Below are 17,735 nucleotides of genomic sequence, written 5' to 3'. Positions count from 1 at the left end.
GCGAACAGTCGCGGTGTCAGATGCGTAGCGTGCCTCCTCTGTGAGTTGACCTACGGTTCCGGCGTCTGCCTGCCAGCGTCCGCTGTCCACAGTCTGCGATTACGTGCCAGTGGCTCCCACACAGGACCCAGTCCTCGACTCCGGAGCCATCCGGAGTGACGCAGAGTTGGATTAAAGCAGCGGTCTCTCTCTCCCTTAGGCGGCAGGTCGCCGAGGTCCATCTTCACTGACCCTCCTTGGACGCAGAAGAACTGCTATAATGTACGTATTCGGTGGGCCAGCGGATGAATCGTTGATTTGATCTTAAGTTGGTAGAAATCAAAGTTGCGATGTTACTACATCATCTTCAAGGTACAAAAAGTTTTTACCTAACTATTTTGTATCTTTAAGGTGATGTTGTGACAAAAAAGTTTTTACAGAACTATTTTGTTCGTCGAAGTTGGTGTAAGTAGTAACATCGAAATCATGGTTGGGAGTAAAATTTTTTAAATGGTTGAAAATCGCATGTTTCTTTCAATATGGAAAAATTACACTCCATTACGCTTAGTTCTTCTGATTTTATTAGAAATCAGGGTATCAATCAGAATGAGTTTCCCGATATTTTTTGGCAATTTCTATGGTAGTTGAATGAAATAGTTTCGTTTCGGCCGGCGAAATATTTGAAAAAAATTGTATAAATTTATGGGATTGAAACGTCATTAAATTTTCTTTTTTAAAGAGTGCATACTTATTTTGAGAATTACATCAATATGATTTAAACTTGAAAAAATTGGCGATTAAGCTAGCGAATGTAATTCACGATTAGTGGAAGGAAAACAGTTCCTCCTTTATTTACCTAAACAAATGTTTTGTTTGAATCGGTTATAGAAATTTCTACCTCTAAACTCTTTACTAGAACATCTTTGTGGAAAACGTACCCTTAAACCGATTTTAACCCAATGCTGTTCTACGTAACATCAAAAATTTATACATTTTCAGCTCTATTTAGGAAAGATTCAACCTATGTATTCTTTTGTGCCGTAAATTTTAATGGCGAATTGTGTAGCAGCCACAACAATTATGATTGAGTAGAAAATTTTCACAATTTAAAAGTGAGAATTCTTGATATTTAATTTCTCCCAGAAGCAACCTTCGTTTAGCAAGGGTTAAAACCCGGAAAAGTCAGTTACTTTTCTTGAAGTGCTAACCAGCAAGAGATTACACCCACCCACACCCAGAGCGAGAATTATCTTTTTTTGGTACATGAATTCTACTTCAGATGGAAGATCCCTCACGATACCCACCAGCAGTTAACAATGCCGTAACGAGTAGGGGAAATGCATTCCCATCCTCCGTAAATGCATTCAAAATGAATTTTCCCTCGGCGCAAACATTCACCCGAATAATTACTGCCTAAGGCTTCCACAAGTGTTTCTTCTCTCGGCCTAACGCTTCGTTTTCATGTGCCTCTATGCCTCCTTTGATGCAACCAAACTTCCATTTCCCCAATTTACTTTAAATTATACAATTTATATTGTATTGTAAATTTCTTCCATTCCCCAATTTCGTTTAGCAATACCTAGTGTTTCTGCCATCCAACTTTAATTTTTTTCATCAGGGTTCTTTTCTCATACTCTCTCCGTTACCACCTCTCCTAACTCTTTCTATTCTTCCCATTCCCTCCTCCTATTTTCCTCCATACCCGCATTCCATGGTATTTCGGTTATTCTCATCCCTAATTAATCCCGTGCTCTGAAATGACGAGTCTATCACGTCATTAACTTCAAATGCCAAATCGCGCAATGACGAGTGTAGATCGTCATCAGATTTTCATTATTTTAACACCATTTAGGGGAACAATATAAATATTTTGAAAGTTTAACAATTAAAACCAAACTTCTTTTATAAATCATATCGATAGTCCTATCTCAAGCGGCCAAAATATACCAACTGTCACTATACTCCACCAAAAATCAAAGCTCTTCCCTGGATACCTGTATCCTCTTTATCTTACAAAATATATAATTATTAATTAGCTCAATTATTAAATTATTCCTGACAACATCTATGTTACACATTATGAGGTCACATTTCATAAAATATGATGCATTGGTAGGAATAAAATGATTTATACGAGAAGCGATAGCTACGTTATGGATGTATTTTGCTGGAAACTTTACAATATGAAATAATCACTTTTATTTCACTGTTCTACGTAGATTAAAAGCTACAACATATCATATCATTACCTAAAATTCCATCTAAAAAAACCACAGAAAAAATAAATAGAGGATAGTAACGCGATATTCAGAAAATAAATTGAAATAGAAGGGGTTTAATCACTTTACAACGGCCTCACTTCAGTCTCCATTCGACGGCTCAAAGAATAGATAAGCGGCTGCACTTTTCTCATGAAAAACTTCTTTCATCGAAAAATCATATCGATAGTCCTATCTCAAGTGTCCAAAATATACCAACCGTCACTATACTCCACCAAAAATCAAAGCTCTTCCATGGATACCTGTATCCTCTTCCTTTATGATTTTAATGAGACCAAAAATGCAGTTTTAAAAGTTAAAACATCCATAATGCATATAAAGAACTCATATTTAATAAAATATGTAAAATAAGGAATAAAATAATTTTACACTAGTAACGATAGCCACGTTTTCAATGTATCAATGTGTATCACAAACAAATAATAAGACAATTAGCCCTTAGGATGAGCCCTGAGTCGGAGCTTGAAACATTGGCCATTATGGAAAAATTAACCCAGTGGGAATCCCGAGAAAAGTTTACCCACATCAATCTTCGGGAAAGCATCAAATCATATTTCACCCAAAACTACTTCAATAACTAAACTTAACATTATATTAATGCATTTACATGGACAAGGAATAGGTTAATTAGCATACACCGTTTTTAAATTTTAAAATTATTCGACACAAGCCAAGACGCTGCATCGACCTCAAAAGTAAATGTTGACGTCACCTTGCATTCTATTCTTCATGTTTTGGAATCATTCTTGAGTCAACAGTGCTTGAAATTTCGATTCTGTTGCCTTGTCTGACACACCACGTTTCGATGCTGCTGTAAAAATTCAACCAAGATACTGCACTTAAAATTACGAAAAACGCATTGTATGCCAGAAAATGGGCGTTGAACACGAAAAATTCTATCCGAAATTAATTTGAAAGAAAAGATTTTGAAATTCCCGGTTGGAGCCAAAATTCATGAATGATTCCAGGGACTAAAAACTTCACGAACAATCAGTGGCGGATCAATGGGCTAAGGGGCTACAGCCCTCCCTCCCCCTTGGGTATCCAATTTACACTAGATAGAATGATAGTTTTTTCCGACCCCCAGTACTGCTGGAATTTCAACCCCCACTTAGCCCCCCCCCCCCTTGTCCCTAACCTGGATTCCCCACTACACGCAATTCCCAATTTTACCGGTCGCTGGACACCCTAATTTATTAACCGAATGTCCTTCTTCCACGCTATTGCAGATGGCAGCCGCGGCATTGATGGGCGAGCCCATGGCCGGAGCCCGATGGGGCGGCCCCAGCTTCTCCAACCAGACGGTGGCGGACATGGTCCCCGCGGAGATGCTGCCCTGGGTGGACGCCCACTGGTGAGTCTTCAAACATTGACCCAAACAGCCAATCTCCTCAAAGACTTGGGACACCAGGGTACACTATTGTGGGATTAAAAGCAATTTTTACGCATCGCAACCAAACTTTCGCACATCATTTAATTCATTGCCCCTTAAATCAGTCTTTATATCTGTACCTCGGAGGTAAAGGACATTATGTCAGTTTTCCTAATTTTCCAGAAGAGCAGTCTCAAGATTTTTCAAAAATTTGACCAGTAATTACTAGAAGGTTTGGTTAAAATAACAATGATATTGTGATATAAAAATTTTGTAAACTAGTTAACACTCCTTCCGTTAATTACTGGTTAAATTTAAAAAAAATCTTAAAACTGCTCTCCTACGAAATTGGGAAAACGGACATAGTATCCTTTACCGCCGAGGTACAGAAATATGAAAGATGAAACTATTTACGCCTATTTTCTACCTACTTTAGCGCAATGTTCATATAAATTGATTAAATTTGACTTCTCATACAGCATTACTTCGCCATTAGCTCAAACATTATTTCGGTTGCCAGTCTAAGTTTCACATTATATCAGTTCCAATTGAACGAAAATTATATCAATTTTTGTAAAACCATGAATTAATTCAAATATGGTAATTTTTTCTTGAATTACCCTTCCAGAATTTAATAGTGGTTGCATTAAAATGAAATATTTTTGTCTTTTGATTATGTAAAGCAGAAGGTTTCATTCGAAAGAGAGAGTGTCGAATTTGACGAAAAAGTAAAAAAATAAAAGAATGCTAAATAGCGAATGTTAAGCCTTATTCTAACTTCCGTAGAATCTAATATATCTTCCTTATAGTTTAAAATCTTACTTCAAATTGAAATTGATCTTACCCACTGACATTCAATATGTGCATTCTCATCGGTCAATAAGTTATTTTAGGGTTGCGATTCGACATAGGAAAGACATCACAGTAGTAATGAGATAAAAAAGTCATCGTTCATTAAACATGGAATAAATTCATGGTCGAAGTTATCTATAAAATAGGTCATGTACACAGATTCTTCCCTTTTTTTCACACTCATGCATTGAAATCTCCAGAAAATAAAGTTTATCAGTTTTCATGTGGCTAAATGTTTTGGATACACGAATATTGGTCATATGGTTCCAAAAACGTCTCCGAGAAGACTCCTGATATAAAACAGTGAACAGAAATAACGGAAAATGACTTGATTGAATAATAATTAACTATGCATTATATTTAAAGGTGGTTGAATGTTGTAAATCGTGGACTTATTTCCAAATCGGTCATTTCTAACACAATAACGAACGCAAGTTATTTCTAAAAAGTGACTGAACCCTGGGCGAGCTATACTCACGGTTTTTCCAATTAAACTTCGTCTTGAATCACTGAGAACCATGCCGTGTGCTTGTAAAGAGACTAAAGAAAAATAATGATTTACCTATTTTGATTCTTGAATTTAAATTTTTCCATACACTTGCGATCCAATTTAAACTTCGACTAGAAGAACTGAGAATCGTACCGTTTGCTTGTAAAAAGAATAAAGAATGATTTGCCTAAATTGATGCTTGAATTAAAACTTTTTCTACACGATGATTGAAATTTGTCTTCATATTATTTTAGGTACCAGTTCCCACCACTGAACCCTCTGTGGCACGGAATCTTGGGATTCATCATCGGTTGCTTAGGAGTCATCTCTTGGTGCGGAAATGGCGTCGTCATTTATATTTTCTCAAGCACCAAGTCCCTCCGAACTCCCTCAAACCTCTTGGTTGTCAACCTCGCTGTCTCCGACTTCCTTATGATGGTTTTCATGTGCCCCATTATGGTCGTGAACTGCTATTATGAGACTTGGGTATTCGGTAAGTAAGAAATGCACCCTCAACTCATATCTTGACATTCATAATAGGAATTTAAAAATACAGGGTTTTTGAAAAAGGAATTTACAAACCTGAAAATTCATTCAGTGCTTTGAAAATCCATACAAACATATTTAAAAAAGGTACAGTGCTGGTTTTAGTGTTGTTCTAAAGGAAAACACATCAAGTATTTTACTTTAAACTAAAGATGTTCTACGACAATTACGATGAACTGTTGTCGCCGACTTTGATTCTTCAAACCAAAACACACAACTAGTACGCTCGGCTTCACTGAAGGCAGCCATCTTTAAAGTAACTGCCTTTAACGCTTGATGCGGCGCGATTATGCACTAGCGAACTACGCAGGTAAAAACTTGATGTGCTTCCCTTTGAATAAACACTAAAATTGTACATTTTTTGAATCTATGAATTGTCAAAGTTGTATAGTCCTTTTTGAAACACCCTGTATAATTGCTAATGCTAATTACTATAATATGCCTCCATACTTTAATTAAGGGATATATGACTTCATATCGCAATTATAACTTTCGAATGAAAGCGGCAACTAAATGTGCATTAAATTGGACTGCAATTGCCAATTTCCTATAATTTTTACCCCAAATGGACCACTGTTTTTTAGCCTTTCAGTTGCTAATGCAATAAAAATTTCTCCATGTTCACATCATACATCCATTATTCTGAAAAATTTTCGGGAGGTACCATCAAAATATACACTCTTATCATCAACAATTTAAGATAGACCAAGCAACACAAAATGCACTCGTCACGTCAATGATTCCAATAATAACTCTGAAATACTAAAAAAAAGAGATAAATATGCAGTGAAACAATATTTTTATGCTGTAACGTCATTTCCTTAATAAGTACTGATTGTCCGTAGCATAGCTTCCACGAAATTCTCTCACACAATCGTCACATACACTGTTCTTTGGATTGGATAAAATCTTCAAGAGATATATCCCCCCTGGCTTTCACATTACGGAAATATGAATATTCACATAACTTCAAAAGTGAGTCACAAACAAAATTTTATGATTTGGAAATTTAATAGTAAAAAAAGCGTACACAAGAGCCTGCTATTGTGGCACAAAAACAGGATTTTGTAAAAGAGACACGAACAACCCCAAAATCATCAACTGTGCAGTGCATTTTCGCCGGTGACAATTTGCGTTTCTGTCTTCTCAGGGCCCCTCGCGTGCCAGGTCTACGGCTTGGCAGGCTCCCTATTCGGCTGCACCTCCATCTGGTCCATGGTGGCCATCGCCATGGACAGGTACAACGTCATCGTCAAGGTGAGAACCGCAATATTGAAGAGATTAAAAAAATTGTTCTCTCCAAATAAAATTGGTCCAACCAAATTGAATAGATGGGGTAGAACAATGATCTGGATGGATCTTATTTGTACATAATTTTGCCACTGAAATGGGAAAAAATTTCTTAAGTTTCTTGGATAATTATACAAGATACGTACCACTTATTTTTCCAATTAAATCAAAACTATCATAAAGGAATATATTTAGCCATTGTTTTCACCTATCCCGGCGTCCGTTTTAAAATTCATCTCTTCTTCCGTTACGTAACTAAGGTTACAATAATAACACGAATAGCTAATAATTAACGCCTGATGATGAAGACTGTCCATCGAAACGCTTTAATTAAAAAAAAAGAAGTGGAATAAGTATATAGATATTTATCCAAGAAAACTTAAAATGGAACACCACCTAGTTAAACATGAATTAGTGATAGGCCTTCTGTTTATTAACTGCACATTATCCTAATATTTTACACAACATATTAATTTGATCTTTTATTTTATTTATATTGAGTTGAATTAAAGATAAACGCTAAGCACCAAAAAGCTTGGATGTATTAAAAACATATGCATACTTAGACCTAAATCGCCAACGCTATTAGCGTATTTTGTTGATTATTCAATTGTAATTATGGCGTCTATTCGATTCCTCGAAAAATGCGGGGTCTTGAAAATAGCTCTCATGTCAAAGTAGAATACTTAATGTTCAGGCCGGAGTTTTTTTTTAGTATCATGTAACTTTCATTTCAAGTTAACTGCCTAGATTATTTATATTTTAATACTATGAATATTTTCAATCTTTATTTTCGTAGGCATTATTATACATAATTGCAAAGATATTTGTATAATTCATACGCCTTAAAGACTTTTTAAAGTTTTTTTTAACCATAAGAGGGGATTATCCTAGAGCCTTTCAGTGTCAAAAACTACAAGACTTACATCTCGATCACGAGTATCTACTAAAGGTTCCTTATAGCGTTCCACAGTGTTAAACTTTATGACTGAAACTTTGACGGATGATATAAAGTTTGGATACATCTTGTTAATTCAATCTGGCGTGTTGATCTCATTCCATCTAGGGCTTGTCTGGCAAGCCAATGACGACGAAGAGAGCCGTCCTGTGGAACGCCTTCGTTTGGGCCCACTCCGCACTCTGGACCATTTTGCCCATGTTCGGGTGGAACAGGTGAGTCAAGAGACCTTATCCGTTGACGTCATTTAAATTTTAAAAGTTAAGATCTACTCGAAACAAACTTCATTTGTTTTGAATAAATTATCCATAAAAATTTTAATACCCTATATTATGTAGTGCATCAAATTAATTTTACCTCAAAAGGGTGAAGATCTTCATGGTAATACAACTCGCAGATAATATGTCACAGGATAGGTATCTTGAAAGAGCATTCATATCATCACAGGTAAATCACCAAAATTATTTGAAGAAAAAAATTTAAAAGAGACAATTACTATAATTTAATAATTAAAAAGTTCTGTAAAATAATTAACCAAAAATACTATGGGGGTGTTACGAAGGATTTAGTCTTAGACAGTTTTTTTGAAATCAAATCAATTCGAATGTAAAGGTTGATGATAAATTATCTTTTTGCGTTGATAATAGGGTGATAACGAGATTATCGAAATGTAATGTCTGGCTCTTTCCCGGCGAACAATAGCAGTGAAGATACCTCGGGTTTTGCACCGGGTAAAGTGCTCCGTATCTCCTTCCAACATTTCGACAAGCAACTCGTCCATCGTCTCCAGGGATTCAGGAATCCATCATTGGATATGATAAGAGGAAATTATAAGTTTCCCACCTTTTACCCAGCCGGAAAGAGAGATGACAGCTGCCTATTTTTAAGTGACCTCAAGAAAATCCACAATATCAGCTAAGCTTAAATAACCAATGCTTATAATATGTTAGTAAGACTTATGCTATAGCAACATGTAATGCTAGGCGCTCTTCGCCACCCACATTTATCCATCATTGGATTCCTGAATACCTGAAGATGATGGGCAATTTGATTGTGGAAACGTTGGGAGGAGACATTGACAACACGACCCGAGAAATCCTCACAGTCTATCGAAATAATAGTTTTAAACTCTGCGATGGACAAAACCATCACAAGGCATCGCATAAATCCATAATTAAACCCATTTTACGCCATTCAGGTATGTCCCAGAGGGTAACATGACCGCCTGCGGCACTGACTACCTGACCAAGGACTGGTTCTCCAAGAGCTACATCCTTGTGTACTCCGCCTTCTGCTACTGGATCCCACTCCTCGTCATCATCTACAGCTACTACTTCATCGTTCAGGTCAGTCATCTCTATTTTTTACAACCACTTATAATAACAATAACACACTTAAAAATATTTTGAAACTTCTAGGCTGAATATAATCAACGCCTTAACCTAATCAGAGCAATAACAAGGAATTCCCTCAATTTTTACCCCCAGATCTCGTTCAAATTTGGCTTGATGATAGGAAATGGATGCCTAATAGGTGTAGTTTTTGTTTCAGCTGGCAATGCTCAATACGTTTCTAAATATTTGCGACGGAAAGTAACAGGAAAACACCTACATGCATGCAAACCGAGGTACAACAATCGGCCTTTCTACTCGGTTGCTACCTTTGAGGTTGCTAAACAGTCGACATATTGTTGTGCTGCCTCTGCATACACATAGGCGTTACCTATTACTTTCCGTCGCAAATATTTCGATAATTATTGAGCTTTGGCAGCTGAAACAAAACCTACAACTATTGCGTATCCATTTCTTTCTAAAGCACCTCGAAACTTGGATATCGATTTACATTTTCATTCGGTCACATAACAATCGAATGCATCAACTTGAAAAAAATCAACGAGATGAAAGAACAGATGAGTGGGTACTGATTATATATATCCTGTTTTTTTCTTAAAGAAAACAAAAATTAGCAAATTTCTGTTTCCAATACAACCGTTTACGTTTTGAACTCCTATTAAATATTATACTATCCTACGTGTATGCCGCTCATTCACTAATACGTATGATGGTACGTATGTAAATGGGAAACATAAGTTTTTTGGCCGATTTTTTTGGCATGGGTTAGAAGCTCCCAAGTCGAGCCGTTTTCGAGATATCGATTTACACGGGACCTTATGGGATTTCTATTTGACAGCTGGCGATTCAAACTTAAGCTTTTCAGCTCGCGAAGATATTATTTAAAGCGTACCTATGCGGTACACTTTAGTTTTTGCACAATATATGATGATACGTATTTAAACCACTTATGGACACAATACTCGACAACACGTGACACAACTATGTTCTCACCCCCCTAATTACCCGCTTGATGAATTCAAGCGTCAATATACTCGTAATATATCATACTAATTTTGCTCTTTGTTGCATGACAAAATAGGCTGTCGCTGCTCATGAGAAATCCATGAGGGAGCAGGCAAAGAAGATGAACGTTGCATCCCTGCGAAGCTCTGAGGCCCAGAATACCAGCGCCGAGTGCAAGCTGGCTAAGGTGAGGGAAAAAAAGAACGTTTGAACTGAAATTCATAAAAACAAACAAATATTGAAACAAAGAAGTCGAATCCATAAATATGCGGTTGATTTCAACCACAAATTATATGAATCCAGTGATAACCCGCAATATTCACGATGTGTATCGGAATTTCAAGCGTATGTACCCATATATACCCAAATACGGATTATTGAATTCGCTGTAAAAATATGACTTCATCAATTCATAAATTATGCTTATTTTTTTTTACTTTTACCCTTCACTTAAAATTCAAGCACAAAAATGATGGACAATGCCTCGGAAATACTAAAATTCAGCGATCTCAATGAAAAACGAAACCAGTGCGAATTGTAGAGTAGCGACGATAAAAATAGTCCTGGGAACTAACTGCACATCAAGTCTGATTCAACATGTCTGATAAATATTTTTTGCTTTTTTGCTTATTAGCGGCTGGAAACTGTGCCCATTAAACGTTTTTTACGCTTATTGAAATGTTTTGAGACTATTTATAAAAAATCGCTATAAATGGAAACATTCCTATTCATATCATCAATGGACTTCATGCAAAAACATAACTTTCTGAACAAGTGTACTTTTTGGTACATTAAGGACAAATTATTATACTGATAGGTCTCCTAAAAGTAAATAGCTTCAAGCAATGTCACAAGTAAACACGTGCCACTTTTAGCCAAAGCGAAGTCATGCTACACAGCGGGAGAATACTAGTGCAATACCAAGAGGTCATCCATTAATTACGTGAGGCGTTTAGGGGGGAGGGTCAAGCCAATTCTAAGCCAACGTAGGGGAGAGGGCAAGTATCAAGCAATTTTTTTCTGCAAGAAAAACTAAAATTGCGAGAAAACTGGGTTGAATTGAGCAAAAAGTGCTAATTCAACAAGGCCATTAAAATATGACTTAACTCTACGCAATATTATTTATCGCAGTTGTATGCAAACGCTAAAAAGTAGCACATTAGCTCTTCATTTGTTTAGCTACCGGCCACCCAAATGGTGGGTCCACATTTGTGGCATTGTTCTTATTAATAAATACTACGCAATGAAGCATAAATTAACGTACTTAAAGTGAAAATATGTATTTTAAATAATTCCTAGTGAGGTTAGAGGGATAAGGTTGAACCAAATCTCATCATATCACACTAAGGTGGGACGGGAGGCCCAAAATCGTGAATATCTCCTCACGTGATTAATGGCTACCAAATCGTAAAACGACGGAAGTTCGTGGTGTACCGCGTCCGGTAACCGATATTGGTAACCGATCGCTGATTATGACTTAAAATTTCAGATTGCCCTGATGACCATCTCTCTGTGGTTTGTGGCATGGACCCCATACCTCATCATCAACTTCGCCGGAATCTTCCAAACCATGACCATTAGCCCACTCCTCACCATCTGGGGATCCCTGTTCGCCAAGGCCAACGCCGTCTACAACCCAATTGTCTACGGAATCAGGTGAGAGATTTGAGATGAGTGAATTATAAGTTTCCCACCATCTACATAGCCGGAAAATAAGATTACGGTTGTCTATTTCTCAGTGACCTCAGAGAAAATTCACTATATCAATTAAAAGTTATATTTTATTAAGAAGTTTTTATTTTCCACCTTTTACCTAGCCGGGAAACAAGATAAAAGTTTCTAATTTTTAAATTACCTAAAAGAAATTTCCGAATATCAATGACGAGTTATATATATTATTCAGAGATTATAAGTTTCCAACCTGAAACAGTTAGCTATTTTTAAGCGACCTCAAAGAAAATCCACAATATTAACTCAGCTTGAATAACCAATGCAAATAATATATTAATATCTTAGACTTATGATATAACAACGTGTAATGCAAGGCGCTCTACGCCATTCGCAGCCAAAATATCATCCGTAAATATAATGCAACGTGATTTAGGCTTTTCATATCAGGAAAAAAATTCAGTCAAATTTTTTTCACAAATATGTTTTCCTTTATTTCTTTAAAATATCTCCAATTCCTTAGGATCATTTCAGGCTTCCACAAGCAGGCTCGGAATGATTGTCGTGAATATATAGCTGGCCTCGAATATTACTTCAGATAATATATTTATAATATTACTGCCTTCATGATTTAATCATTAATCACTAGATCAATAGCATGATTTCCACAGCAAATTTAATACACAAGGAAAAACCATCGGTAAAATATCTCACATCGTAAAGGAATACCCTATGCTTAATCCTAATAAACAGGCCGAAATTAATTTTGGCGATTATAAAGACGAAACTTGTCACCAAAAATACTAGCCTTAAGGAGCCGGCCTTTTCCAAATCAACTATTTATATGACAAGCTAGAATAACCGGTATTAAAACTAAAATAAAATGCTCAAAATATGGATAAAGTTTAATCACATTATATGCATTATTTAATAACAATTTTCTCAAATCGATATCAACACTTTTAAGACATTACAGATTATAATACATATCACAGGAGTTTGGTCAGTATAATCAAAAATAGAAAGAATTAATAGTATAACTAACGTTCTAGCAGCATATTTCTAAAATCACATGCGGAATAATGATTAATTATTTTTTAAATGTTTTTCGGAACAGGTCTTCTGTGAAAAGTCCATCCTCTAATCCTCAACCCCATCTTCTCTTAATTGTTTGAAATACCGGTTCAAATAAAAAATACTTGCAGTATTTTTTATTTGAACCGGCCATTGCAACACTACTTTAAGGATGAATATTCCTCTGCAAAAGGATTGAAAGCATGTTCGACGTCTACATCCTGATTCGTAGTACTCCGCAAAAGTTTCAATTCAATATTTCAATGCATTTCCCCAACATCTCGTTCTTCTACTGATCCTTTTTTTCATTTCTTTAAAGCGATTGATACGTCTCCACCCTAAGGAGTACAATACCTGTAAAAAAAGCTAGTGCCGATCATGTATTATCTCTAACACCAATTTTTCTTCTTTTTCCTATACAACGCAGCCTGTATATCAACTGCCCATCGCATAAAAATACCCAATACTTGTTACATAATGCCTATCACTAGCATATTATATTTTATTAAAATTCCCCTTAACATAATGCCTACCATATGCACATTATATCTGACGAATATTCCTTCTCATCTGTTTCCACAATATCAAAACGGCCGAATATACGTAATTCCTGTGGTATGATAGCAATCACTGCCAATAATAAGGTTATTCGTAATGACTATCAAATAAAACTATCTAATGCGAATTATGTTTCCTCCCTCTCCAGAATATCAACGTGGCCGACTATTAAAAAAGTCCTGTGATACAAAAAGTTGCAATTCAAATAATATAATGATACCTAATGCCTACCATAATGAATCTACTGAGCAATCCTCCACAATAACGACTTAGCCCCGTAAATTTAAGGTCTAATACGACGTCTCGTATATTAAGCTTAAAATATAAAACAATCATTTAATGCAAATACCTATTCTCTATTCCCACCCTAAATATCAACTGCGCATAATATATCCGACGCCAATAATAAATTAAAATCTTATCCCTAAAATATTCCATTAGCCCATGCTACGTGCTCTTCTATCCACGGTATCAACTCAGCCTAATACATCAATTTCTTGTATTATAGTAGCATCTAATTCCCAAGATGTAACATCAACTAATGTAACATGCTCATCTGCAATCACCTTTACAATATCAACCCATCAACCACCTAAAATGTCTAAACAAATCAAACATATCAAATGCCGATAATGCAACCCCATACAATTTAAATTCTCCCTCTTCATTACCACCCATAATACCTACTAAGGGCGTACAGACAGCGTTACCCAGATGTTAAGCAAATTAGGCTGGTGTAATGACACCCCCTGCCATACGCATTTTCAGGCGGCTTGAGGGGTAGTACGTAGACGTAGAACTCATCCTAATATATCTGCTAACTTTAGGATAATTATATCTTATGCTTTAAATTTACTTTAATGCAAATTCCTTTTCTCCATCTCCACCCGCTCACTCAACGCAGCCACCCCAAGTACCGCGCTGCTCTCGCCCAGAAGCTCCCGATGCTGGTCTGCGCCGGCGACAAGACGGCCGACTCGGAAACCCAGTCCCAGAACACGGTCGTGTCCGCCTCTTCCGGCGAGGAGAAGGCTTAGACTGCGCCGCTGAGAACATTTGCGGATCGCCGACCGCGAGGACAGGACACCCGGACGACCGGCGACGAACGCAAATATCTCCGGCCACCTCAACATCATCCGTGTTGGGGGAGATACGAACACCAATCAAACCCCATCACCATTCAGGAAACCTTCTTCGATCTTCAGGCGCGCATTTTTTTTACAAGACTATTCAGTAAAAAATCTTTGTATGAGCATCCGTGTATATATATAATATCAATGCATAAATATATATAAATAGTTATATATATGTATGTGTAGGAAAATTATGACTCTCCACCTCCACAACGCTTTAATGATCTACTACCAAGGACTAACGGAATGAGTGTTTTCAAGTAGGTGAAGCGTCGTTTTCCAAAGGGGAAGTTCGAACCTCTTCGTCCATCGGATACCGGAAGCAAGGGGTTGATTTCCGTCAAAGACGGCCATTGAGTCGCTGGGATGAGATGGCCAGTAGAAGAAGAACTCTTATCTGGAGAGGAAGGAGGAGATTTTATTTTATTTATGACCTTTCAAGCGAATAAATCTGTATACAATACACACTGTCTTCTTATTCAATACCCTATTTTATTTTATGGGAGCAGAAATTATTGGTAAACAATTTTTAACCTCTCAGGCTATCTCACTTGAGCCAATGGAGCCACAGAAAGCCACACCTGCTATCCTAGACCCGAGGTGATGGTTTACACAGAAATTTATTGGAATATCGGTACCACTTTTTGGAAACTGAAAAACTAATAGATAACATTTAGGTATTAAAACTATAAAAAGATTCATGATGATAGTGGTTTATGATCGGTCATCGCCGAAAATTTTGAAAATCATCAAAACAATTAAAAAATGAGGGCAATTAATTCACTTTAAAAATTCAAACTGAAAGATTCATCACTGATGGCCACATCTTGACAATCATTTCCAACAACGAATCGAAGGGATCGTCAGCCTTCCATCCCCTGCGCACAATAAACCCAACTAGGTGTGTGTCCATGAACTTGCCCTTCGTTCCGCTCTGCTTCTTGTTGCGCCACTTCGCCGAGCCCCACATTCTCTGAATGAATTGAGTATCATCATCATCAGCTGGTTTTCTGCCCTCCAAACTGGCAGGTCCCAAACGCTAAAGTCGTCCCCACCTCATTCTCTCCAGGGCCTCACGTTTATTTTCCCTATAGTTTCTTCCTAACCTCACCGCATCTGTCATCTTTAGCCTTTTTCTTCCTCTTCTCTTTTCTCCTTCCACTGTTCCCTCGACTAATATATTTGAAATCTTCTTCCCCGTTCTCAGTTATGTTCTTTCCTCCCAAACTCATTCCAGCACCTCCTCAATCCTTCCTTTATCCACCCACTTCTCTCTCTCCAGCCTTCTCCACACCCACAAGCCAAAACCATTCATCCTTTCCTCATCTCATCTTCCCAAGATCCATGTTTCACATTCGTATAACACAGCACTCCACACTTAGCATTTTACCATTCCCTTTCTCAGCCCTAAGTTCATGCTGCTACAGAATGCCTCTCTCTTCGTATTAAATGCTACCTTTCCAATTACTTTTCTTATCTTCATCTCTGTCTCACTCCTCCAGTCTTCAGTCAGAACATTGTACTTATAACTTAAGTACGGTGGCATTGAGTGCGCACACCTTATAAAAATGTTCAGCGATAACCGATTAGTACCTGGTAGCTATTATAAGGAAATTCTTATACCAATGAAATCCACGGAGAAACAAGTAATTCAAACACAAACAGTGGCCTTACTTCGCTATCATCAGGTACAATGATTTTGTACATGATGATAGCGAAGTAAGGTCGCTGAAACGCGTCGTACCAAATAAAATTACTGTGGACATGCACTAAGTTTGCTCTTCATTTATCATTGTATCATTATGTTCCACAACATCTCGCCGAACACCGTTGAATACAAACAGTGGCGCCGACTCCATGGGGCCTGAGGGGGCCCGAGCCCCCTCAAAGATTCTTTTGGGGGGGCGGAGCCCCCTCAATAATTCAAGAAAATAATTAAGTTATATTATGCTTTGTGAAATCACAAAAATATATTGGTAATTTTTATTTCCCATGTTTGACGGTAGTTACCTTTTAAAATAAATTCAACAATGTGTGTTGAAACAAATAATTATAAGGTTAAGTAGGTTAACTGAATCAAGTGATGTGAATCATGCTAGTGTTTCGGTGCTGCGACACACTTTGAATATAACCTCTTCCCGGGGCAAGACCTCCGATATGGGCCCCCCAATATCTTTTATAAGTCGGCGCCCCTGAACACAAAGGCGATTAGGAGAGATTGTTTCAACATTATGAGGAGTTTATCTATTGATTAATCGAACTCGAATAAGATTAATCTCCTGTTTAATATGAAAATCAAATAAGGAAGAAAACCATAGGAAAACAATATAATTTTACTCCTTATTCCTAATTTAGTTGGTCATGTTTATGCAAGAGAAATTTAGAACCAGAGAAAAATAATTAAGGTTCCAGATTGGCACCAAAACAGACTGAGAAAAGGCATGAAGCTTCAACATTTTACATTTTGACCATGAATTAGTTATTCGCTAAATCAAAAACTGAATTACATGAGCAGGAGCAATGATTTTAGCAATTTCACGCAAATAGTCAAAGTCAAGAAATATGAGTAGGTGCTGACAGTTCTCGCACGATCTAACTCAAGTACGCCTCCCTGCCCAAATCAATTAATCGGACTGCTCATATCACAGTTTATTACCATTAGCTAAAACTTACCATTACCTTTCTTACAATTTTGGCTTCTTTTATTACTATCCCCGCTGTTTTAATTCCCGTCTTTAAAGTATTTAACGCTATGGTTACATCATTAGATCATGCTGATAAGAACTAACTTTACGATTAAAAGCAAGTATTTACATTTAACCAAAACGAAAACAAATTACAATGCAATGCAGGCGATTTGAGGAGTCAATGACTCTATTATCTAATAATAAGTTGCAGTGGAGAGCACGGTATAAACACGCCAGGGCACGCGCACAATGGTTTTTGATAAGATAATATGTATTTCCGTCACCAATGACAACCAACATATCGTACTTTGCTTGTTTTATTCAGCTTCAGGATAAAAGAGGAAAAAGCGCAGTTAGCCACCATAGTCCATTTCGTATCATCCGACCTCAGCTCTTGAAAATTTTATTTGGTACGATGCTGTCTTATATCACTAGATAAGTGAAGACTATTACCCAGCTTTGATCTCCAGAGTTAAGCCACGTTTTTTAAAA

The 17,735-nt window shown here is 37.0% G+C and overlaps 1 protein-coding gene across 1 annotated transcript; it reads left to right on the top strand.

Annotated features, from left to right (window-relative positions):
- On the top strand, positions 1-15,019 carry LOC124160963 (opsin-1-like). Its single transcript, XM_046537097.1, has 9 exons — positions 1-261; positions 3,488-3,612; positions 5,227-5,465; positions 6,669-6,775; positions 7,875-7,981; positions 8,965-9,112; positions 10,200-10,310; positions 11,613-11,779; positions 14,328-15,019. The coding sequence occupies exons 2-9, from the start codon at positions 3,488-3,490 to the stop codon at positions 14,458-14,460; spliced, it is 1,137 nt and encodes a 378-aa protein (XP_046393053.1). The 5' UTR covers positions 1-261; the 3' UTR covers positions 14,461-15,019.
- Positions 15,020-17,735: the final 2,716 nt, after the last annotated feature.

This window comes from Ischnura elegans, chromosome 6 (assembly GCF_921293095.1).
Source record: "Ischnura elegans chromosome 6, ioIscEleg1.1, whole genome shotgun sequence".
NCBI lineage: Eukaryota > Metazoa > Arthropoda > Insecta > Odonata > Coenagrionidae > Ischnura > Ischnura elegans.
This window is presented reverse-complemented; position numbering and strand designations above follow the sequence as displayed.

Coding starts and splice junctions, on each gene's coding strand:
- LOC124160963 (XM_046537097.1), top strand. CDS start 3,488: ATGGCAGCCGCGGCATTGATGGGCGAGCCCATGGCCGGAGCCCGATGG. Junction 3,613..5,226: donor CCCTGGGTGGACGCCCACTG/GTGAGTCTTCAA, acceptor ATATTATTTTAG/GTACCAGTTCCCACCACTGA. Junction 11,780..14,327: donor CCAATTGTCTACGGAATCAG/GTGAGAGATTTG, acceptor CACTCAACGCAG/CCACCCCAAGTACCGCGCTG.